Here is a 26,733-nt window from a genome sequence, read left to right as displayed (position 1 = left end):
ATGTACACTACTTCCTGTTCCTGGAGCAGCGTGGGGCGCACAGGGGAACTTGCTGCTGAGCGGTGCGGAGACACGCTGCTATTGGGAATACGGTACAGTAAGGTAAATATTCCTGCTATGTGCTACAGTGACGCAGTACTAGTACCGGGCCCGACAGGACTAATATACGCTTGGGCTGTGTGACGGATAGGCTTATGGTAAGGCTGGGCAGGTAAGTAGTACCATTTAGCCTCAGGGCCCATACAGGAAAACTGTTTCATTTTGCAGCGCTTGTTATATATTTTACTTTGGGTGCCAAGGGAAGGGAGGTGTAGTTCAGCAGTGATTGGAGGGCACAGATTGTGAATAAAAGCAACAGAGTTAGACATGAAGGGATGTCCGTGCCCAACCTGTGGCCCTCCAGCTGTATTGCAACTGAGTTGTAGTTGCAGGTGGATAGTAGTTGGTTGGACCTCCCTGAGCTCCAAATGAGCTCCTTCACACTAATTCAGTTGGTTCTGCTTATCAGTCCTAATGTCACATGGTTGGTGCATTCTCCTTTAGATATATTAGGTGAGTGTTATAATTTTCAGTTTCAGCATAATTATATTGCTTTAGATCAGGGGTGGCCAAAGCGTTGATCGAGGTCCACTAGTCGATCCCCCGTGGACTTCTGGTGGACCACGTCTAAACCGGGAAATGCAGCGCTTTTATTGGTTGTGCGTATGTATGAGGAGCCAAAGTTGATCGCCGCGCAAAAAAATCTGGGCACCCCTGCTTTGGATTCTAATACTGCCTGAATCCAGTCAGATGCACAGGGAGAAATGCCAGTAATGCATGGAGGCCGCTTTCCATTGTTAGTCCATATATGTTGTCCTACATGATTTCTTTTTGGATAATCCTGTTGCCTGTTTTACCAATGAACCATGTTTTATTCCCTTCCAGGATGGCAGAAAGCGATGGCTCTAATAATGAAAATGGCAATCTGGATACTGTAACTCAAAAGCTTGACCGTGGTGTAGCAGCCATTAAACCGCAGTATGTATTGTTTGTTGTTTTAGATCATCAACATTTAGGGGTATAGTTATCATGCTGTGTAAAAAGTGGAGTTAAGCATTACCAGTGATAGTGCCCAGCGCAACCAATCAGCAATCAGGTTTCAACAGTTAGAAAACTAAAGCAAAGTATCTGATTGGCTGCTATGAGCAACATCACTGGAAATGTTTTATTCCACTTTTTACACAGAATGATAAATATACCCCCTAAGTGTTTGTAACCCCACAATTAGGTTTCTGTGCAGCCCTGCAAGTAGCAATCCAGGGTACCCCTAGGGCTCTACATGCAGGTCACAGCCAGTTCTCAGAAATACTGTATATTGAAACTTTGAATATAATTCTGTCCTGCCTAACAGAAATGCTGTGTCTTTGAATATATATCACATAGAAATACACTAAGATGTATCTGTTTTTACAGATATCTGACCACCAAGGAGAAGTTTCATGTTTTCATTGATGCTGATGGTAAGGAAGTTGTAGATAAGCAAACTTGTTCGGAGCTGTCTGGTAATGATGCAGAGAACACTGTCCGTGCTGAGGATGCAGCAGAACCTGAAGCAAAAAGAATTAAGCTTGATGATGGCACTGGTGAAGGACAGGACAAACCCCCCACATCTGCAGAGAACAAGCAAGAAAAAAAAAGAGCCAGAGGACAAAACAAAAGCCGGCCACACATGAAACATTCCCAGTTTGAAGAAAACAAACTGTGTCCATCAGTTACTCAGGTAAGGAATCAGGTTTGTTTAGTAATTCCATTGTTACAATAGGAAACCAGACATTTTTTAATGCAGTGGAGAGCAAACCATCCCGTTGTTAGCATTAATATCCCAATTTGTAAACTGAAGCTAGATAATTACATTTCTGGTATACAATCCCTTTTATTCTCTTTCTCCTTTTGTGGTGACTGTTTAAATAGCAGGAGTCCATTATGCAAGGGGATTGTCTGCACTGGAAATATTTTTTTGTGATTAATACAATAGGCTAAAAGTATGTTCAGCACACACCTCATTTACTGAACTCATATTGAACAAGGTGGTATACTGCCTCAAGAAAAAATACTACTCTCAAAAATATGTGAAATTGCTTGTCTAAGCTCATTTGCAATTCACACTTTTTTCTAGTTATCAGGATCTTAGCAGTTTTTAAACTGCTAATATGCATTTAAGCCACCAGTGCTCTTGCTGTGTATTCTCATTTGCTGAAAATTAATTCAGCAATGTTTGTTATATTGCTTTGTTTACAAACTAAGCAATATCACAAGACCTTCCTTTTCTCACAAAATTAAATTTCACCTGTCTAGCTACTTGGCTGAAATCGCCAGAAGGTGATGCTGTACTATCACTAGGTTACTTTCCACAACCATATTCAACAGTTATTGCTTGAAAAACCCAAATAAACCTACTACTATTTTTCCTTTTTCGGTATTTAAGAGTATAGTGACATCTCCCTTTTGCCTTAGTAGAAAAGGGAAATATTGCAACTTCTTGTCATTAATGTTATTAATACATTAAAGGTGATGGAAAGTCATTTTGGCATTTTACTGCCAATAGATTAGCCTCATTAGTGCAAGCTAGAACACTTTGATAATTCTGCAGAAAGCTTTACCATACCTGAGTAAACAGCCCTAGAAGCTCCCTCTGTTTGTTTAAATAGCAGCTGCAATTTTACCTTGGTCTCAGTAACTTCGTGCTGTAGCTGAGGTCTGTTCAAGTATTTAATGATCACTTACACAGATAAGTGTAAATATTTTAAATGCTGGTATGAAGTATGCATCACTCTTATAAAATATAATTACTTTCTCTTCCCTCTAAGGAATGCGCCAGTAAATGTTTTTTTGGAGACAAATGCAAGTTTTTGCATGATGTTGCCAAATATGTATCCGAAAAACCAGAGGACATTCGCCCAAATTGTTACCTGTATGAAACTTTTGGGAAGTGCATTTATGGAGTCACATGTCGGTTTGCCAAATCGCACCTGGGCGACAATTTCAAGAATCTAATCAATGAAGAGCTTATGAAGCAGTGGGAAGGACAAGTGTTAGTGAAAAACAGCCTTGACAAAAGCTTGAAAGAACAATTACGAAAAAGGAAAGTTGTGTTTGAGAAGACTGATAAATATTTAAAGCTTTGTAATAAATCAGGCGATAGTTTGAAAATTAAAAGCCCAGTAGTTAAGGAAGACAATGCTGCACAAGTTGTGCAAAAGGACAGTCCAGTGACGACAGTCGGGGCTGTGACCGATGAAGATCTTGTAAAGCTCAGGCCTTGTGAGAAGAAAACTGTAAGTAGCAGTGGGTTTTGGTGGTTTTGGTTTTGGTTTTAAATGGGTTGTATATCTGTATATCTGTTGTTCTCTGTACTCATAAGACCAGTTCTTTTATATGTAGCTGGGAATCTGATTAACATACTGGCCTGGCTGTGCTTTTAAACCCCATGGGGTTTAAAAGGGTATCACTTTTAAATGGAAATTTTAGGAGCAATACTCGACTGGAATTCTGGGGGTATACAGAAAAGCATGTGTGCACAAATAGCAAATGGTGACCATATAAAGCTCTTGTTCAGAATGACTGAAAGGCCACAAGTTGCATATTCTTCATATTGGGGACTTGCATACATGTTGCATGTTGGATGTCAGAAATGTCTGTATAACTTTCTGATCTCCATGTATCTTTTGGAGCCTTATTCATGCACTTATTTATGCACTCTTTAACAATAAAATGAAAATAGAACCCAGCATATGAAAATCTTGCTTTTGACCTTGTGGAAGCATCTTTGCATAGCCCAAAGATCATAGTCAATACATGCTTGCTTTTAATAACAGAAAAAGTGTTAGAATTGCCTCCAAGTGGGTCTTGGGAACTTAATCTCAGTGCAGCTGAGCACATACAACATTTTCTGTATACCCTATAATTGAATGTTCAAACTGGCATCTGGTACCAAGAGCACAAAGAGCACAGCTTAAAAGGAACATTGATTGTAACAGACACCTTCCAGTGGTGCCAGGAGTGTCCTGGAAAGTCAGATCTCCCCTCAGGGAGTAGCCCCACAGTAAGAAATTCCTGGCCTAGGATTTGAAAAATATATGTATTAGTTACTATTATTATACCTTTTTTTTTTTTTAGTTTTTTAGTATAGCTATTTATTTTGTTAAAATCCAATGTATATTCTGTTTCACCCATGCAGATTGATTTCAGGAACAAGCTTTATCTCGCACCACTAACTACGGTATGTATAGTAATACATGATCATATCTACTGTATTATTACCAAGTTGGATTTGACACTGGGAAAACAACTGATGAATGAATTGTATTTCAAACATTGTGGTACTGAACTCATATATATATATATATATATATATATATATAAACATATTTAAGGGGGGCCCTGCAGTGCTGCACTTGGTCCCCCCTTCTCTCAGCGTGTTGCAGACTTGGGTCCGGAGTGCAGGAGATTGGGTACCTGCATGTTCTTTCCCCTACACAGCTTTCTGAATGCTTGTTTGACACAGAAGTTTTAGACCTAGTTGACCTGCACAGGTATTGAGTGGGCGAAGTTTAATCTTCCCCTCCAACCCATTCAGTTCCCATGCGTCTTTACTATACTTAAACTTTGTAACAAACAAGTGTACAGAAAGTTGTGTAGGGGAAAGAACATGCAGGCACCCAAGCTCCCGCCCTTCTGAAGTCTGCGGCTCACTGACAGGTGGGGGTGGCTGCTAATCCAAGTAAGCACAGCCAGACCCAAAAACCTACTAGGCCCAGGATGACTGTCCCAGCTGTCCCCCCAATGGTGGCCCTGAATACAGTTAGAGTAATGCAAACATGATAATTTTTTATGGGTTAAAGGGGTGTTTGTTCCTAACCCTGATATGGTGTCACAGTGCTAAATATGAAGGTCTACTGCCATCATGAATAAGCTCCCTACCTGTCCATCATTTATATAGTCTGGGCCTTCATCTGATCTTATTGGTTCTACACATTATTTGTTTAATTAGTTAAGGGGATTGAGCCTGCTATATGTTTAGGAGAAACTGACTGTGAATTTTCCTCCATTAACATTTAAATTGTCTGCCTAAAGTACAGTGTGTAAAGTGCTGCTGGTTAATTTATTTGAGAGAAGTATATAATTTAATAAATATATAGAGAATATGGGAAATGACATTCGCTCTATGTAAGTTTCCAGCTAGTGCCTTGTAGTCTGTGTACAACTAACCTCTGGCATCTTTTGATGGAGAAAACAGAACATTTTAAATTCCAATAATAACATCATGCACATTTTATCTCCAGTGTGGCAATCTGCCTTTTAGAAGACTATGTAAGCGTTTTGGAGCAGATATAACATGTGGAGAGATGGCCATGTGCACCAACCTGCTTCAGGGGCAGCCTTCTGAGTGGGCTTTGTTAAAGCGTCATCATTCGGAGGATATTTTTGGAGTGCAGGTCAGTCCTTCCTGGTGCAATAACAAATGAACCAAAAAGACATTTTCTATGTGTGGGTTATGACTAAACAATATCTCCTTTTGACAGCTGGAGGGAGCATTTCCTGACACAATGACTAAGTGTGCTGAGCTGCTCAACAGAACCATTGATGTGGATTTTGTAGATATCAATGTTGGATGCCCCATAGATTTGGTGTACAAAAAGGCAAGTTTTTACTTTTTTTCATTTTGTCTTTTTACTTTGTCTTGTTTATAATAAATGAACATCAAACTTTAATTTGTTACTTTCAGTGGCACTAACACCAAGTCAAAGGTGATATCTGTACCTCATGTTGTCTAAGGCTAATGCCACATGGGGGTTAATTGTTGACCTGAGCATAAGCACAGGCCGAGCATCAGCTGATCAGTGGTCATCAGCTCAGTTTTGTGTCTGGACCCACATCTCTTGCTTTTGCCTGTGCGCATGCATACGGAGTGAAATTTCGACACAGAAATGCTTACTTTGAGCAGAGGAGCTGTTTCTAGGCCTGGGCTTATATGAAGACAGAGAAGCAGTCCCATCTGGCACTAGCCTAATAATTTGTCTTGGATGAAAAGGGAAAATATCAAAAGTGACACTTAGGGGCAGATTTACTAAAACTCTAACTTCTCTAATTTTTTTTCTTTTTAAAAATTCAAATTAACTAATTTCCACAAATGTCTGACATCTACTAAAAAGTCTGAACTGAAAAAATACATGCGGGAAAAAGCCGCAGAAAAGTTGCAAAACTGCAACTTTTTCAAATTGTCGAACCGAAACTTTTTTAAATTGTAGCACATAAAACCAGTGTCAAAATCCAAAAACCTTTAAAGTTTGGAGGCAAAGAAGGATTCTTCAGGATAGGGAAGGGTCATCTGCCATTGACTTTTACATGATCTCATATTTTTAGTCGTCTTGTCTCATACTACATTTTAAAGGGGATATATACCATAAATTTTTACAATGCACTAAACCATGTAAAATAATGTAAAATAGAAGTACCGTATATACTCGAGTATAAGCCGACCCGAATATAAGCCGAGGTACCTAATTTTACCTAAGAAAACTGGAAAAACGTATTGACTCGAGTATAAGCCTAGGGTGGGAAAAGCAGCCGCCACTGCTAAGTTGTTGTTTTTTTTTTAGCTGTCAGGCAAGTTTGGGAAGGCTAAGGAAGCTGCCATACTAAGTATCAAGTACTTGCCATCCTGCTGTGTGCGCTCTACATGAGCAACACCCACAGTAGCTTTGAGCCTTGTTATTCACATCATTATTGCCTTTATGCACTTATCCAAGCTAGGGTGCTCAGAAACACTCGCCATGTGGCCACACAAAATGCACGCAAGTGAGCATTTAGGTAGATATTAGTAGAAGGAGCCGAACCAGACACCACACAGCAATATGCCACAAGTTAGGGCAGAAAGAGGCCACTTACCCCAGCCCAGGGGCTGCTCTGCCTGCTACAGCTATTCTCCTCCAGCACAGCTGCCATAGCACAGTCCGCACAGTCCGCACAGTCTTCAGGTACTTGTAGTCCAGATCACACATGGAACGGATATAAAACTACAAGTCCCATTGCTCCTTGCTCATCTTTTAAGACCCGCTGGCCAATGACAAACCAGAGGCCAGTGACATCAGCCAGCCTGTCTCAGCAATAGGGCAGAACGCTACAGACTAGCCACGCCCCGCACGTTCAAAGTGAGGCATGACTCGCAGCAGCTGAAGGCCGACGCACAGGCAGTGAAACGCGGAAGTCAAGGCGCAGCGCGTCTGGTTGGCGTAGCAACAGAGCAGCCGGAGCGCTTCAGCCATGAGTCCCATACGGCCCCGGTACTACACCCCACGGGAAGTGTCCCGGCAATGCATCGTCAGCGACCTGCGGCAGCGGGTCCTACCTGGACAGGGTGTACAGTCTGACCCCACAAAGGTGAGGGCGGGTTTTCTGCAATTGGCAAAGTGAACGCATGCGCTACGGATGTCAGCAGCCAGTTAAGGTACATCTTGAAATCCTTCAAATCTATATACTCGAGTATAAGCCGAGGGGGACTTTTTCAGCAAATTTTTGGGGCTGAAAAACTCTGCTTATACTCGAGTATATACGGTAAGTGCTTGTATTTTAATACCTTTGGGTTCAAATATGTCCATAACTGCTTGAAAACTGCACTCTACCCACCCCCTTTTGCAAGCTTCCAGTTTAGACTCTTCAGTATGTGGCTGGAGCCGCCAGCCCTGATAGACTTCACTAACACAGCAGAGCTACTTAAAGTGCAGTGAATATGTATAGGGTAGATGGGGCTTTGCGATGTCACAGGCAGTCTGTTCCTGCTCTACTCGCTCCTCTTCCCCCCCCCACAGCAGCGCAAGCAGAGAGACACAGAGGGAGGAAACTGGGAGGGGTTTTCCCTGCTACTGTTGAGTAAAGCCTGTCAGTCTGTGCTGTGACCACTTCCTGTGGGAGACTGAAGCGACACTCCCATCTTTCATTTCTCTCTGGCTTCTGACTTGAGAGGTTGTGCAGCTCTCATAATGACAGTTTTAGGAGGTAAAATGCTTTCAAAACATCTTTCTCTCTGCATCATTTCACATTTTGAGGGAGGATGAATATTATAACTGAATATGAACTTTATATAAAATGTCTCCTTTAAAAAATGTTTCAACTTTTTTTTATGCGCCGAAAAACCAGAATCGGAATCAGAAAAAGATAAAAATCTGACTGTTAGTACATGGCCCCCTTAATGTTAAGGCCATGGCCTCCAGATATTTTTCAGCTATAACATCCAGGATCCATTTGTTAGCTGGACACTTATTGTGTGACAGCTGCAGCCCTCAGCTAATGGGGTGCTAACACAGTCTATATTGCCTTAGGCTCCATGACCACTAGCGCTGGTGCCACTACACTTGAAGAATCTGAAAGTTGTGCCTGTACCCAGAAGAACTGCTTCAGCCCAGGTGCAGGCACACTCAGCATATTTCAGCCAGGAACAGCTCGACTATGCAATTCCAGGCTAAATTACACTGCGTGTGCCTGCACCCGGGATAATGCAGTGTTTCCTGGCACAACTTTTAGATTCTTCAAGTGTAGTAGCGCCAGCGCTAGTGGTCATGGAGCATAGGGGCAGATAATCTGCCTGTGCTTATTCACAAGCTGAGAATCTGCCTGTGGTACTAGCCTAAGGGGAAACTTGCATTGTGTGTTGACAGAGGATGTTGATTATGATGTTATGAGCACTCTGTATGCAACTGTAACTCTGGGTAAGTACATTTTGCTTTCAGTGGAGCACAAATGTCTAGGTTCCAAGCCATGAACTGCATCATCACGCATTTCCCAATTGCCCTCTGCTGTCAGATATTAGAGTAGGAGGGATGCAGGCTTGTTATACCTGCCTAAAAATTAATTGCACAGATGAAAAGCCATTATAGTTTACACATACCAAATAAGTGAAATGCAAGTCCCAGTCTGTAACACAAAATGTGCATTTTGCAACTGGCAGTTTCCTGTATGTGCTTGCTGCTGCCTGACCACATGTAATTTCCTAAAAACTATTGCTGTGATGGCCATATATGATTTCAGATACTTACTGGGGACGAAATAGATAGTTTGTTCGAATACTGCTGTAAATTATGTTACTGGTCCCAGTAGTAACAGGGTAAAGCACCCATACTGGAAACTGGTGTATGAACTGCAGTAAGTTATCAGGAATATAACTGGGACAGCCCCGGGAATTTTTATTACATTTTGATGCATATTTACTTAGAATTATTTTTTTCCCTGCAATATAGGGTGGTGGCTGTGGCTTAATGAACAGGACTAACAAATTTGAACAGATTGTGAAAGGAATGAATTCTGTAAGTATCTCTGTCCACTAGAAATGACATAGCGCAAAAGAGGATAATGATTGATTGTCTTGATTGCTGCGTGTCATCAAGTTATATGACAGGCAATAGAAATCACATAATAATAATAAGACAGGAAATAGAAAGATATTGCAATTGCTCCTTTGATCTAGTGACAGCTCTACTTTAGAAAGTTACTCAGCTTGAACTTTATATTGCACAAATACACAGGGAACTGTAGTTGGCCTATGTTAGTATCTGTGGAATGGGAAATACTTTGAATACTATCAGGATATGAAATATTATTGGATCTGTTTTTATTATAGATGCTTTTGTATTTTTTTTGTTAGGTTCTTGATGTTCCATTGACTGTAAAAATCAGGACTGGGGTGCAAGAAAAAATCAACATTGCCCACAAGCTTATTCCGAATCTCAGAGACTGGGGGGTCTCACTGGTTACAGTAAGTGACCCTGTCAACATAATTTTGTACTTTTTGCTACACAAATATGCATAATGAATTATAAGGAGTGTGCCCCTGACTATTGCTTGATTAAAACTTAATGGCTTACTATATAGGCCCAGACTTTAAAGGAGCGGGAAAGTCATTTTGGCATTTTACTGCCAATAGATTTGCCACATTAGTGCCACCTAGAACACTGTATTTATTCTGCAGAAAGCTTTACCATACCTGAGTAAACAGCCCTAGAAGCGTTATTTGTTTGTTTAAGATTGCATCTGCCATATTAGGTTGGTCTCCTTAGCTTCCTGCTGCAGTTGGTAGCATAGATCACACATTCTGATGGGAGGGGCAGTGAGTTTTATGAATTCTTATGAGTGGGGGAGCAGGAGAAGGGAGAGAGGAGAGAGCTGCTCTGGACTGGAATGAAGGGTTTTTCTGATACCGAATAACATGTGTACACAAAACAAGAAAATAAATCCTGTGTTACTTTTGGTAGAGGACTCAGTGCAGCATTTCTGTGAGTGCTTATGGTATTTACATAGACCTTTCTGATAAAGCTTACTTAGTTTTTACCTTTCCTTATCCTTTAAGCCATATGGTCAAAATCGACATGTATTGTCAGCTATTGTCAACATTTCCCTCCCATCTACACATCTGAAAAGTCAAATCTTTTAAATATATTGTTTCAATGTGGGTTGTAGAAAAGTGGTGATGAGCGCATGTGAGCACTCCTGTGCAGGACTTCTGTCTCAGTAATGAAATGTATTTGCGTTTGATGTACTGATGTATAGAAAAGGGTTTTTTTTCCACTAGTGATCAAACTTTTTTATATTTCAGCTTCATGGAAGATCTAGAGAACAACGATATACAAAACTTGCAGACTGGGAATACATAGCTCAATGTGCTGATATTGCAAGTCCTCTGCCCCTGTTTGGTATGTATAAAAAAAAAAAAAGCCCATATCTAACCTACATGTCAAAATATAAACAGAGTGCATGTATATGATTATATTTCATTATGGGTCACCAAGCTACTTTAATACTGTATATAGGTTGACTGCTTTTCATAGAGATTTTATTGTGGATGGAAACAGGTTTTGTTCAAAGTTTGTTTCATATGAGCTGCACTATAACTGCTTTTAACTTCGATCTGCAGGCAATGGTGACATCATATCTTATGAGGATGCGAATCGAGCTTTGCAGACCGGAGTTTCAGGAATCATGTTGGCAAGGTTAGTGTTTTTTTTACTTGTAAGAATAGGGCAGAGAACAAGATGAAAAAGTGACTGCTGAATAACATTTTTTTTATTTATTAACTTAAAATGACAGACTTGGTGGTGGAGTACCCAAAATTACTGTATAGAATAGATGTTTATAGTGAATGGTGAATCATAATAGTGCATTTTGGTGATAGTGTAACCCTAACCTATTTTATGGAGTTCAATTAGCAGATAGAAGCACAAGGCAGGGAATACATAACTGCCTGACTTATGTACAATAATAACAATTTACAGTAATATTTAATCTTTAATAACACAACTCTAACTGCGTAACTTGGACCTAAAACATTTAGTTTAACAACAGGAAAACATATCTTTATTTGTCTTATATACATACAGTATCTGTTTGATTTCTATACATATTGGTCATGAAAAAAAAAGAACTGTTCGCTCATTGACAATTCTTCCAGTTCATCAAATGAGTGTTATGCAAAGTCTTATCAGATGGATGACATTTTTGTAACCATAGGGCTAATGCCAGACAGTTGATTCCGATGCTGGCACTAGACTTTCCCTGTGCGTGTGTCCCAGTGTGTCAGCCCGGTTGAAACAGATTTCAACTGCACAACGCATACTCTCACTTTTCAGTGTCTAAATCTGCTCCATATGCCTGCAGCTGGGCAACGGCTCTGGGTGCAGACACAGGAAATGACTGATAACAGTGTAGGGGCTGATTCTCTGCCTGTTTACCTGCATGGCTCATGCCAGTCCTATGTGGCATTGGACTAAGAATCAAATACTTCTCATAATTTACATATTCTTTGGGGAATGGATGTAAGTGCATAAGTGCTTTTATTGCAAGAATGATTTCACATTGTTTCACATTAAGCCAATCTATGTAATTTCAGAGGTGCCTTACTCAAGCCATGGCTGTTTACTGAAATAAAAGAGCAGAGGCACTGGGATATTTCCTCAACAGAACGTTTTGACATCTTAAAGGACTTTACAAATTATGGCCTGGAGCACTGGGGTTCAGATTGCCAGGGGGTTGAGAAAACAAGACGATTCATGCTGGAGTGGTTGTCCTTTTTATGCAGGTACAGTCTTCTTTATTATAATCATTATATAATGACAGTCTCGTAAAGCGCCGTGAAGGCAGGAGTAGATTCTATTCTGCCATATTTGTATGGTGACTACATTCTGCTATCAGTGTACCCCCTGCTCCTGAAAACCTCAGACTGATGTTTCTCCAAAGAACCATACATATTAGACTCATAGTCACATACTGCAATTTAATTCCATTAGGTATATTCCCATCGGTTTACTGGAGCATGTACCTCAGAAGATCAATGAAAGACCACCATATTACATGGGGAGAGACTACATGGAGACTCTAATGGCAAGTCAGAATGTAACTGACTGGATAAAAATAAGGTAAGCAGAGCTTGGTGCATAGGAAATTTATTATAATGCGAAATGATATTAAAAGTGATGAAACCTTAATCGATAATGTTATATGCAGACTATGCAGGTAATTCTCTTCAGACGAGCTCTGCCTTCATGCAGGGCTGGAGAGGTGGGTTTATTGGGGGGAAGATGCCATTGCCCATCATCTGTCATTTGTTGGATTGCTGCACTGAGTATTTCCCTGAACATAATTTTGACTTTTCAGGGAAAGGCTTAGCTGACCTACACTTGTATGCCCAGGAAGCCTTAGGTAATGGGTTGCTAATGACTGTAATACATTTTATCTGAGGGGCAGAAGTTTGCTCATTACTGCTTTTTTTTTTTTTTTTTAATTGGGAAAAGGCTAAAAACCCAGCGGTAACGTTATTCATGAGTCTGTGAGCTTCTGGATAGTAGCGTGTATGAGCTTAGGCCACATCTGGTCTCTTAACTGCCTATGTGGCCCTTAACTTGAAAATACTACGTGCACATACAGAGTGTAAAATGGGATCAGTCCTATACTTTAATTATAAGCTCTTTTGGAGGAATCTCTTGTATCTTCTATAGGTAGTATTTTTGTATGTAATCTGTATATTGAAATTCATTGTACAGAGTTGCGGAATATATTGGTGCTTTATAAATATGCTTTAAGAAAACTAATGGTGATGCTGAGTTTCTTTAGTCGCAGTCTATATGAAAATATTGACCTAATTTTTCTTTGTTTTAGTGAGATGCTTTTGGGACCTGTTCCTCCGAACTTCAGCTTTCTGCCGAAGCACAAAGCCAACTCTTATAAATAAGCCATACTCTGTATATTTTATGTTTATTGATTAAAATGTAATGAGAGAACATAATCTTTCTTTTAATTTCTTTTTAATAAACACTATTTTGTCTGTTAATGAATGGTTTCGGTTTTGTTATAATACATTGGCAAGGGGTAGTCCTCCCATGCAGCCGGGCAAAGTGCTTTCCTTCTTTCTTCACACAGAATGAAGCTGGTCCTACACATAAAGATCTGCACATTTGGCAAACATGTAGGGATGTGCTGTACTGAGAAATCAGCAGAATATTTAGCCAGATCCTTAGTGCTCCTACTATTTAGTCAAACTAAAATTACTGACTTTGAAGAAATAGTGACACCAGAACTTAAACTGTTTTTTTTATATATATATATATATATATATATATTATAGCATTCATTGTCTTTGCATAAGCTTTATAGTTTTGCCATAAAGGTATTTCCTGATGCTTTTATAGTACCTATTAGATCCCCTAAGTTCCACTATGAGGGAGCCGCCATATTTCTGCAGCAGTAGTCAGTTCAAGTTAAAAATTCTGACGGGTTGAGAAGGGACAGTCAGGTCTAGGAACTTCAAGTAACAGTCAAGCACAGCCGTTCTTAGACATTTAGTCCAAGCACCTACTAAAGAGGCTTGTTTAGGGATTCTTTAAAGTAATGGACAAGAGATGGCATATCCAGGGTTAACTTTACTGCTTCAGCCTTGTTAAAGTCTTCATTGTTACCTAGCTGGTGAACCATAACTTTCCAACTGTGTCAATCTCCTTACAACATGGGGTATGCACTATCAAGCAATGGGCATGGTCAGCCAAAAGAAAAACAATGGAGCTTTGACAACACAGATATAGCCCAGTGTACAAGCCACAATTTGGAAGGAACATTTGTGCATATTACACTTATATCTAGGTGTGTTTGTTGCACAACTTAATCATTTAAGTTAGCATGCTGGTAGAGTTTGTACCTATGTGAAGCATATGTAATAAATCATCTTACTTAAAAGATATTTAATTAAGAAGCAGCAGCAGATATTGTATAGCCTTTACAAAATACAGAGCGCTAACAGCTGAGCCTTCTGGCCCTGGCAGCAGATCTTGAATAGGAAATATGTAATGGAATATCAGGTAAAAATGCTGTAGATTCACAAAATAAAATGATGCCCCTATGCAGTACATTCTATGCCACACACACATTGATGCACCAGTAAGAAACACACCTCATCAACAAAAAAGGGGAAAAAGCATTTGTTCATGGTATTTTTAAACCACCCTATTGCTCAGTGCTGGCTTACAGCGTCACCGGCCAACCTGAGTATTCCACTCTCTATCCTGTGTATGTGAGAAATAGTTCATTAATATACCTTTCTTAGAAACTGTATTTTATAGAGTCTGATCTGAATGTGATTTGACATGTGTGCATGTTTAAAATATAATCCCAACTACACCAAACACGGACTTCATGCCTTCCCTTACACCCATCTCACACAGAGCACTCTAATTGTTTTTACATTACATTTTAGAGGGTTTACATTTCCTTTATGTATTTCAGTGAAACTGCATCAAAGGAATTGGAATATGCAAAGTACAGTCTGATAAAATACTGACCTGTAAAACAAGGCTAATGAGACATCAGGATAACCAAACTGCAGTTTTATTTAAAAAAAAAAATTCTATGAGAAATATACAAACATGGAAACAATATGACACAAATGATTTCTCTTGTGTAATGAGACATGGTTAAGAAGGATGAGCAGCTGGTTTTTCTCTTCTATGCCTTCATTTTATATGGACATGACACTTTGAATAAACTAGAAAGAGGAAAAAAAAACAAACAAAACAGTCATTGCATTATTTCTAGGACAACATAACTGCAGTAACATGCTAGGGAGAAGTGATTGGTTTAAGGCTTTTGCATATGGGACATTTTATCATCACTGACCCTGGCAGCTAAAAAACTTTCTGTGAGACTACAATTGTATTGTTATTGCTACTTTATATTCCTTATCTTTCTATTGAGACCCCTCCTATTCATATTCCAGTTTCTCATTCAAACCACTACCTGGCTGCTAAGTTAAACAAGAGCCTAGCAACCACAGCTGAAATTATAACCTGGAGAGCTGCTGAACAGAAATCTTAATATCTGAAAAACTACAAATAGTAAAAAATGAAGACCAATTGCAAATTGTCTCAGAATATGACATGTCTACGTCATACTAAAAGTTGATTTAAAGATGTACAACGCCTTTAAAAATCAACTGCAGTTCAGTGGGTTTCATTATCATTCTGGCTCCCCTTTATTCGGTAATGGGCAACCTTAAGCTCTCTATCTGTTGCTTAACTACATCTCAAAAACCCAGTAGTTTGGCAGCAGTTCGGGAGCTGCTCATGTCCTTGTTTCTTTCATACTGCTAATAGAATGTATATGCAGTTGCTACATAACTTTTAGATTGTAAGCTCTTTTAGGCTGAGCCCTCTTTACCTTATGTATTGGTTACATACTGGTTATTTTTATGTTTAATATATACACCCATTTATTGTACAACACTGTAGAATATGTTAGCTCATACTCACATCATCATACTGGAAGTTCACTACACCCTGTTGGGAAACATCCCTCCTCCTGAACATGTCTGCAAAAAATACAAATTAACCCTTTTAAAGCATTTTTACTCATGGTGTTATTCAGAATATATTTAGCTGGTGGCGCCTGCAGTCAACCAGGTTGTCCAATAAGCAAAACATCATGGCCCTTCATGATTAGAGCCCATGTAATATCACATAGAGTTATCAGCTGCTAATGGATTTGCATCAGTGTTTAGAGGGGAGAAGAAAATCTTGTTAATCAGTGACAACAATAGAACTGATAATAGTTATTGGTTAACAAGGAATACCACACGCATGTACACGCAGATATAGATGCATGCACGGAGAAAGGATAGGACTCCCATCTGTGCATCAGTACAGGTACGGCCTCCCTCTGTGCACTACCAGTTAGTCTGAAAGGGGCTCACCACTGTACTGTGCAGCGGGTCTGGCAGGCACAAGATGGCACCCACTGAGCCCCATGGCGCAATTCTTACCAATCACAGTCATGCCAGGCAGACTCCTTACCTGTCAGAGCTCGCAGTTTCACACAGCAGGTAATGTAGTCATCAAAAGAGATTCTTCCATTTGTGCTGTATCTCTTTGCTATATTATTCAGCGCCTGGGGGCTCAACCGATACCCTACAGATTAAAAAATATATTAATTGAGCATCTGACTACTCTTAAGTATCCACATGATTAATATAAATAATCTGTCAATGTTTTTTTCAATAATGCTCTATTCTATGGTGTCTGTGGAGGCTTTTATTTTCAGCTTGCACTATTTTCTTTTATTTTTTAACTCTAAAAATGAAAGCAAATTAATTTTTTTAAGGGATTGGATTTGGTATTCAGACAAATCTTTTGTAGAATATTCAGTATTTAGTCAATTTTAAACAATGTGGATTTAGTGAATCCCTTACAAACACAGGTAATATGCTTGTTACATGCTAATGATTCCCCAGGATTGTTGTAGCTGAGAAGAGGCTTTGTGCTGGAGCAAACCCAGTATGAGAATATGTATATATGTATTACAGTGCATGAGAATATTTTACGGTATTTGAGAATATTCTCATAGGTTTATGAGACTATTTTATGGCAAAGCCTATCAAGAATCAGCTGACATAATTTGATCAAATACATATATTTTAATATTATATATGTTTTATTAAATACATCAGTATTCAGAAGCCACTACTAAATGCACAGGTCTGACTACCAAAGTGCAAAATATCCCTGAAGCTGGTCTAAGAAGTATTCTTCATATATGCTAAATCCAGGCACCATTTTTTAAATAATTGAGGCCCATGACTACTTACAGTACCCCAGATCTGTGCATTTGATAACAACTCTGCAGTTTTGGTAAAGTAAGAGTTTAAGAATAAAATATTAATAACACAGCCCTGTAATAGAAGAAGGTCTTTTACTGGTTAACACTGCATGGTGCAACATAACCCTAACATAACCTAACCCACTTCAAACACTGGCTAGATTAAGGGCTGTGACACACCGGGAGATTAGTTGCCGTGCGACAAATCTCCCTTGTCGCGGGCGACTAATCTCCCCGAAATGCCATCCCACCGTCTAGAATGTAAATGGGGTGGCATACACGGCGGCGCAATTTGCTGAAGTCGCAGAAGTTTCAAGGCAACTTCAGCAAATCGGCGCCACTGCGTATGCCATCCCACTGGCGATTTACATTCTAGCCGGGGGGATGGCATTTCGGGGAGATTAGTCGCCCGCGACAAAGAAGATTTAAGGCGACTAATCTCCCTGTGTGTCACAGCCCTTAATCTAAGGGTTTGTGTACATTGCGATGCGATTGCAGTTTCCCTGCAGTTGGTTGCGTGCAAAACCACTTTCATTAAAGGAACTTGAGTCAAAATGTGCTCCTTGCACTTTCCTATCCTTCCTCAGTCCTTTCTGCCTTCTATTCAGAATCAAGTGCTATTGCACCTATTGCGCAAAGGGAAGCCTGGAGCTACTGCCACCTCCTGACCAGGCATTAGGGTTCCAAACAAAGATTGGCACTTTGCTCACTGCACTTGTGGACATACATGTGCCCTGTAGTTATCTTCCCCAAGCACAATAACTAGTAATATGCCACCATTATTCCTACTGCTGGTTCATGACTGGCAACTTCTATGTGTTTGGTTTAATGATAAAATTGACATTTCACTACTGATGATCAGTATTCCATTGCTATTTCTGAGCATCTGTCCATGGGTACACAAAGAAGAGTTAACCTTAAGAGGATTGGGCTTATCCCTCAGTGATATAAATGATTTATATGATTTAAAACCAGTTAAAAAGGTTATGCTTACCGTACCTCAAATGAAACAAGTCATATACATTCACCTTACTCAGTGTGTAATAATTGTGTTTTCCTGGCCACTTACCCATTGCTCCTAAAGCGGCGTGAAGTTCATGCCCCTCAACTGTGCCGCTCCTATCACCATCATACGTCATGAAGTGCTGTCTCCAACCATTTATTACCATCCCCAGTTCTTTAAATTCATTAAAGCCCATTTTGCCAGACATGTCCCTCTAAAATGCCAAAGTTAAGGACAACAGAACAGCCAAGCAATGCCCAGTGAAATCACAGACAATAGGATATTTTTTAAAGCAAACAAAAGGATACATCCAGCATAGCGATCATAAGTCGGCAAGTTTCCAGACTAAAAGCTGCAAAACAGGAAACATAACATTAATACACTATGGCCAGATGGGGGACATTTTTATGCTGTTTAAACGCAGTTGAAAAATTGGTAGACAGTACAGCTCTGAGAGGCAATACCATATATATTTGTTATAATCTATTTTTGTTAATTTAACAGCAACTCGAATTTAGCCACACACTTACAGAGGGTAGATGCAGAAGGAGTATATTATATGTAACCAGTAATCATGAATTTATATGCTACAGATATGCAGCAGGGACAATTACCATATTCTTCCCTTTTTTCATATTATACTTAGGTGCAACATTGGCCCGTACAGCTCATAATGAAAGCAGAACAAGCAGGATGTAAAGAAGCTGTACAAACAAATAATATGACCTGTGGGAAATCCTGAGAGTATACAGATAACATTATTGATTTAAATCATATAAAAAGAAATCTACACAATAGCTTAATAAGCACGGATGTACTGAGAGCATATGCCCTAGGGTACATGTAACTTAGTCACTTGTTCCCCTGAAGACAGGCAGTTTACATTTATGTAAATGACAAGTAGCACAGAAATGTATGAAGCGTATCTCTGCAGCTAATATATGCCAGTGAACAAAATGCCACATATCATCATTCTATAAGAGAACAGCTTTTAGCAAAGTCCAGAAATCTAAGTGCAGGCCGGTTACAGTGGAAATTTAAATTAAGTGTGGACTGCACAGGTTATAACCATTTACTTGGGGACACAGTATCCCCCCCCCCTTTTTTTTTTTTTTACTTTGGGGGTGCTCTTTACTTTTGCTCTGGTCACAACAGGGGTGTGTGGGGGTGTGGGGGTGTGGGGTGTGTGTGTGTATATGAACTGGCAATCAGTGATGATGATTATGTATATATAAATTGGCAAATAATTTTTATTGGCATATGAATTTTGTCGAATCAATAACATTTGTGAAACCAATCGATTAAATAGTCAGCAAGTACAGTGTCTTAGGGTTTAATGTGATAAAAGCGGGATGAAAAAATTACGTGTGCTAAATATTACTTAGAAGCAGCTACTAGTCACAAGTACTAAAAATACCCTGCCCTAGACAATACTGAGAATTGCCTCTGCTAAAACACACATGTAGAGACAGTTATCAGTAAATCAGCATTGACTATTTTAGTAGCCACGACAAGTAGCTGCTACTAGTAGCTCTGTGTGTTTTCACCCTTAGATGCTTTTAGGCTGTTGGTTTTTAAAGGAGAAAACTAAATAAGCCATAAGACACGCTGCAATGACTTCTCTGTGAAAAGATTTCTTGTGTCTGTAATTCATGTGCCAGAGACACACAACGTTCTGCTGTCTCCTCTCTCCTGCTCCCCCCCCTTAAGAATGTGGATCTGAGCCAATCAGCAGGAAGCGGACTCATAGGGGCTGATTTACTAACCCACGAATCCGACCCGAATTGGAAAAGTTCCGACTTGAAAACGAATATTTTGCGACTTTTTCGTATGTTTTGCGATTTTTTCGGATTCTGTACGAATTTTTCGGATCCAATACGATTTTTGCGTAAAAACGCGAGTTTTTCGTATCCATTACGAAAGTTGCGTAAAAAGTTGCGCATTTTGCGTAGCGTTAAAACTTACGCGAAAAATGCGCAACTTTTCGCGTAAGTTTTAACGCTACGCAAAATGCGCAACTTTTTACGCAACTTTCGTAATGGATAGGAAAACTCGCGTTTTTACGCAAAAATCGTATTGGATCCGAAAAATTCGTAAAGAATCCGAAAAAATCGCAAAACATACGAAAAAATCGCAAAGTACCGATCATTACGAAAAAAACGCAATCGGACTCCATTCGACCTGTTCGTGGGTAAGTAAATCAGCCCCATAGTCTTACTAACTGAGCATGTGCACTTGGTCTGGGTGTCTGTGCAGGAGTGAGGCATTATGGGAAATTTCTTTACACAGCTCAGCGTTTTTTCTTCCTGTCTGGCTTATGATCATCTGAACAGGTGAAATATGGGGAGACTTAAGGGCACTATTGAGACAACTGAAGGTATGCCTGCAGCTTGAGATTAACTCTTTATTAGCCTTTCCTTCTCCTTTAAAACCACAGCAATACTATTATTTAGAAAGTGGAAATTTGATGGCTCAAGTGCTTGCATTATACTTACGTTTGTATCCCCCAGAGAGCCCTGCTTGTGTGAGGCACCGCTGTAGCTCATCAGCATCAATCTGGCCATCCTAGAATTGATAGCAGGACACACATTTTGTGAATGTGCTTTTACTACCAGGCGGTTTAGGAGTAAATGGCTGAATCAATGGAGTACATTTATGCACTTAATAAAGATTTGTATAAGTATGACTACATCAGTTGGTGCTGTATTTATATCTGCAAGCTCTCTGCTCTTAAACAGAAAGATTTGCTACTCACAGACATCACATCTGGGATTGAGAGCAAAGACGCAGGGAGAGGAATATCAGCTTTCTTCCACACCCAGAAGTAATACTTAAATCTTTGGCACAAAAGTAATCCCAAATGCTTGTTTTTAGATTGTGAGTGCAATACTTTATTTATGCTTTTATAAATAAAAAAAACCTTTTACACTATGAGCAATATGCAAAAGCAATGTGTCTTTTAATCTGCCATCAGGTTTATAAATGCTGCACATTACAGAAGTGATGAATTAACTATGCACAGTTTAACTACAGCTTGGTCTGTAAGTAGCCAATCTTTCCCTTTTTCCAATTTGAAGCATTGGCTTATTTCCCTATGCTTCAAATTGGAGATCCTTAATTGGGACTACTGTGGATTGCTTTTCTCCCTTCACGTTGGTTCAAATGAATTAAGGATTTACAAGGGAACTACATCCCCTCAAAATTAATTAATAAGGTGCACAAATAACTATAAGTGTGTTTAGAAATATTACACTATTATTTTTCTATATTTACTTCTTTCCTACAGTCTGCAGGCGCTGATGGTTTTCTGCTTTTGGATTTTTATATACAGCTGAGACATACTAACATTCAACTTATCAACTTTTGTCTATTCTATCACCTTCCAGCTCTTGCCAAGTAAGAGGAACTGTACATGGTGTAAAGAATGAAAGCTCACCTGGCCGGCAATAGATGCAAAGTAGCCATACATGGGGTCTTGCTGCTGACCATATGCAGGACCCCCGGGGGCTCCGCCATACTGCAAATGGAGAAGCAAGATAATCAGTAGAAATAAAGACAAAGGAGAGTAAAAGTAAATGGGTTATACGGTTTATTATTCTAAAGAGAAGCTTACATCATCTATTTGTTTTTACTCCAATTACATTTCATTAAATATTTAACAAACACTGTAAATGTGCTTGCTTTCTATTTGTTAGGACTTCCTTAGTTCTTTTACTGGCAGAAGCCATAAAACCCTATGAATAGCTCTGAGCAAAGGTTTACACAATCATTAGTGTGAACAGAGTGAATGGTGAATGGGAGCAAGGATAAAAGAAGCTAGCACTATTACCAGTACTGGGTTACAAGTATTCTAAAAATGTGGCTGTTTAAGGCCTGTTTCACATTACTTTTTAAACCAGCGGCCCAGCCCTTTCTAGTATGACAAGTCTGTACTTGATGTGCTTGCTATTTAACATGCAGCAAGGACCACAGATTTTAGATGAAACTTGCCCAAGTTATAAGCAATACTGGTTTGTGCATGGCCTGCATGATTTTTATGCAGCTCAAGACCTTTTAGGGATGTTATATTTATCTAGAAGATGACCTGATCCAGAACAAAAAATGAATAAATAGATCAGCCAGAGAAAGTAATGGGGCAGGTGCTGGGTCAAGGCAAGCTGATATTGTGTTGATACACAAAAGCATTTGTTTGGGACACTCCTCTTTAATTAGAAATACTTCATATACATATAATATAATAATAATGCTTCCTTCATATGTGCAGGGAATCAGCATTCTTCTGTGTGCACACCCGGGAGACACTGTGTAGGCATGGGTGCAAGCACACAGAGCGGATTTCGGCTTAGAAAAGCGCAATTATTCATTCCAGTGCTGAAATCCAATGCTTGTGCTTTTACGTAGGCCAAAACAGCCCAGTCCAGATGCAGAAGATCACCGATTCAAGCATAGGGGCTGTGTTTATACACAGGCTGAAAATCAACCTTAATTCTATACATTGTATGTGGATTTGTCAGTTTATACACAGAGCAGCTACTTGAGGTGAGAACAATATTGCTTGCTAATTTTTGGTTTCTAAGCTGACAAAAATATTCATATGTCTGTACCCAGCATTAGATGCAGTGCAGTGGAACAAAAGGGTACTAAGGTTACAGCTACTGTATAAAAGACTAACTGTCTACAACTGACAATATCTTACTGTTCTTTCTGGCATAAAAGAATAACCATAGACTAGAAACCTTTGTGCCTTGTAACTATGGAACATTAACCTTTACCCAGTGCTAAGCAACGAGCTTGTCCACTGAATGCATAGTAAAAGCACTATATAAACACTCCCAGCACCTTGGAATAACAACGTTTTGCTGTTTCGCATTTTGTTTATAGTATCCACAGAGAGCAAAATTGCACCCACTGTTGTTTGAGTACCCTGCAAAGAAAAATGTTAAATTATACACATACACTATATGCCATATTGCTAAATGCCATATTCATACAGCTTACTACAAGGGGACTTATACGTCATATTCTGCAGGCTATCATGTTATTTATTCTGTCTGATTACGATTTGTAGGGAAACAAGTGCTATCACTTTTTTTCTGAGCACAGTTTTTAAGACTATATTTTACAGGATACTCATGAATCTTTGTATATTATAATCTTATAGTAAATGAGCCATTAATATTAATTTTAATAGCCATTATTTATTACAGCAAGTAATTATGAATGGTGCTTAAAGAAGCAATTAGTTATAAAAGGTGCTTAGGTACATGCGCCCTAGTGTATGGTTCTCCTTGGTAACAACTCATATACTTATAATGCATAAAAGCCATGAATATCCTGTAAAGTATATCCTTATAAAGCTTGCTTAGTGATATCAGTTATATTTGGTGCTCAATGATGCAATTTTTTTATAAGTCACATGACTCACTGAAACTTGTGTATTAAAATAAATAATGCACTTCCTGTTGTAAAATATGAAGATATCAGAAGTCTCCTCAGAGTTCCAATACCTGTATAAATGCACTTGGTTTTCGGCTTTATGCTTTTGTATGGTCATGGAACGCCTTGGTGACTAATATCCTAATATTTTACAATAGGACATACATTATTTACTATATATTTATATTATAATGGGGGAGGTTATTATTATTCCCTACATAAATGGTACCTTGGGATGTCACCAGTTATAATTTATGCTCAGTAAAGTCACTTGCCTTAGAAAATGTTCAGGATTGATTGATTGATCAAAGGATTGAATAAATGGGAAAAACCCTAATTTTGTAGGAAATTATGAATAATATACGGTGCTGGTTTCACTTTGGGCTAAACATTAATCCTATCTGTAAAAATGGGCCCTTTATTGGAACTCCCTATAGATCCTATCACTTCTCTGTCCGTGTTTAAAATGAAGGATGGGCGTGTCGTAACGGTCCCTGCCAGAAGCACAGTAGGAGGGGGAGAGCCAATCACAGCCTTGCACTCACACAAGCAAAGACAGGCTTCAGTTCCCTATCAGGTCAGCCTAGCTGCTGATTGGTTCCCATCCTACAGTGCAGTTGTGCTGAGTGCTGCTGCTCCCCCACACATCCAGAGAATTCAGCCAGCAGGAAGTGGAACAGATGGGCGGGACTAGCAGGGTTTTGGTGAAATTTCTCAATAAATCAGTCCAAAACAACTTTTTTAAGCACAATCCTTCTATAGCTAGGAGGAGTATAATTCACTGGTACATTCCTAATTTTTATAGGATATGTCTCCTTGAAGAAAACAAGAAGCCCACCACAACCTGAAATACCAGCGGTCTATCTGTTCAAAAACGATTATTACATCCATTAAGTGAGCTGCCTTAACCATCATATACTTTGATTCACAGCAACCATCTAAGTTGTGAACACAGAACATATATTGTTATATTATATGTTGCATAACTAACACAAGGATTGTGTTTTGCATTATGTATTTATTATGTATGGATTTGTGTATTGCATTATGCAATGTATGAAACCCACTTATTGTACAACGCTGTGGAATAAGTTGGCACTTTATAAATGAATGTTAATAATAATAATGATATGTTGTGTAACTAGTGCCTGTCAGAGGGAAGATGCCCTGCCAGTGTCCCCTACTCCCCTATCCTGTAAAACTACAAAGTAGAAATAACACAGAATAAGTGATAGGGCTGCTACAACTATCTATGGGAAATGTTTTAATGTAGATATGTTTACTTTCCTGGCTGAGGAATACATGGCCTGCAATGGGAGAAAGTACACTATATTATGGGATGTACCAATTCCCAGGGCCTGTAGGTAGCACAGCAGCAGGGCCTGACAGACTGATAATAACCTTTCCTCAGCTGCTCCCCCCCCCCAGAGAATGGCTTTACCCGCTCCCTTACTGCTTGCTACATTGCCAGAACATCACACGCCTGTATCTATAGGAACACAGCCATTCAGTCTCATTCCAACAAACGACACTGCTCCCACATCCCCATTACCCCCACTACTCCCTCCAGTATAACACAGAGTAGCCCCAAGTATGTTCCTATACAGTTCCACAGTACTTTATACAAACTCAGAGTTTCCCTACGTCAAAGCCCAAATACCGTGCGGCCAAGTCCCCCCGTGTGCACCTTACCCCTCCTTGGTAATAGCCTCCTGGCTGCTGTCCCGGATACGCCATGGCCGCTGCAGAGAGTGAGTGAGCCTACACAGCACTGCGTATCTGATCTTTAACCCACAGCGGATACAATGTAAGAGCGGCCACTCCCATCGCGCTCTGCACTGCCTCAAACCCACGATGGGCGGGGGCGGCATCCGGAATGTGAGTGAGGTGCACTAGTGACCCCAACCCGGGAAACGGCGCACACAGGGGAGGCCCGCCCTCTGAGCTGCTCAAACACTCGGGGATTAGCCTTGTCAGCCCACGCCTTTACTAAAGTACATAACTATACTACCTTGTAATAACAGGGCTCTCCCTAGAATGCCCTTGGGCTACTGCATATAGGTCTCTTACTTTCAGTCAGAACGTTGCACATCACTCAGACTGTAAGCTCTAGGGGCAGGGACCTCCTTCCAACTGTGTCTCATCCCACATGGCACTTACTCCCTGTGTATTTATATATTTATTGTATTTATTACACTTGTCCTCCCTGTGTGTAATTGTGTATTCTGTAAGACTGTACAGCGCTGCGTACTCTTGTATCACTTTATAAATAAAGTTATACATACATACACATCAGTATGGGTGCAAGTTTTCTTATCTAGGTCCCCAATGTATATATAAAGGTGACCTATGTGTAAAGGTAAAAGTTATAAGATTCTCTTGTTTGGCGAGATCACCAAATGAGCGGATCTTTCCCCAATAGCATACCTCCCAACATTTTGAAAACGGAAAGAGGAACAAAAATAAATGCCGCAGCAATTTTTTGCAACCACACCCCCTAAATACCACTCCTATTTGACTAAATATGGCAGGTTATTTAAAGCTTGAACCATTTCTGGGGGTTTTGGGGTCCTGTTTTATGTGTTATTGCAGTTTTGCTGAAAAAAGATGAAATTGCCCTTACAGCTAATGCCAGACGAGGCGTAGGGCGGATATTTTCGGCAAGCAGAAAAGCGAAAAGATGCAAGTCGCAGTTTCCCCAAGAGACCTGTTTAGCTTACAGTGGCTTGCAAAAGTATTCGGCCCCCTTGAACTTTCCACATTTTGTCACATTACAGCCACAAACATGAATCAATTTTATTGGAATTCCATGTGAAAGACCAATACAAAGTGGTGTACACGTGAGAAGTGGAACGAAAATTATACATGATTCCAAACATTTTTTACAAATAAATAACTGCAAAGTGGGGGGGGCGTAATTATTCAGCCCCCTTTGGTCTGAGTGCAGTCAGTTGCCCATAGACATTGCCTGATGAGTGCTAATGACTAAATAGAGTGCACCTGTGTGTAATCTAATGTCAGTACAAATACAGCTGCTCTGTGACGGCTTCAGAGGTTGTCTAAGAGAATATTGGGAGCAACAACACCATGAAGTCCAAAGAACACACTAGACAGGTCAGGGATAAAGTTATTGA

At 39.7% G+C, this 26,733-nt stretch overlaps 2 protein-coding genes across 3 annotated transcripts; one reads left to right on the top strand and one right to left on the bottom strand.

Moving 5' to 3' along the window:
• Window positions 1-84: 84 nt before the first annotated feature.
• Window positions 85-13,351, top strand: dus3l (dihydrouridine synthase 3-like). 2 transcript variants are annotated; one of them, NM_204003.1, is given in 14 exon segments: window positions 85-102; window positions 925-1,017; window positions 1,453-1,759; window positions 2,847-3,314; window positions 4,217-4,258; window positions 5,322-5,474; window positions 5,562-5,678; window positions 9,273-9,338; window positions 9,677-9,787; window positions 10,625-10,721; window positions 10,943-11,018; window positions 11,915-12,103; window positions 12,312-12,440; window positions 13,180-13,351. In NM_204003.1, coding segments are annotated over 13 exon segments (1,920 nt in total). In that variant the 5' UTR covers window positions 85-102; window position 925; the 3' UTR covers window positions 13,253-13,351.
• Window positions 13,352-14,882: 1,531 nt separating this feature from the next.
• Window positions 14,883-25,387, bottom strand: sri (sorcin). The gene is given in 8 exon segments (NM_001016667.2): window positions 14,883-15,055; window positions 15,819-15,877; window positions 16,359-16,472; window positions 18,230-18,377; window positions 18,472-18,515; window positions 20,659-20,728; window positions 21,600-21,680; window positions 25,292-25,387. Coding segments are annotated over 8 exon segments (588 nt in total). The 5' UTR covers window positions 25,337-25,387; the 3' UTR covers window positions 14,883-15,028.
• Window positions 25,388-26,733: the final 1,346 nt, after the last annotated feature.

The sequence above is a fragment of the Xenopus tropicalis genome, chromosome 6, assembly GCF_000004195.4.
Source record: "Xenopus tropicalis strain Nigerian chromosome 6, UCB_Xtro_10.0, whole genome shotgun sequence".
In the NCBI taxonomy this organism is placed as follows: domain Eukaryota; kingdom Metazoa; phylum Chordata; class Amphibia; order Anura; family Pipidae; genus Xenopus; species Xenopus tropicalis.
This window is presented reverse-complemented; position numbering and strand designations above follow the sequence as displayed.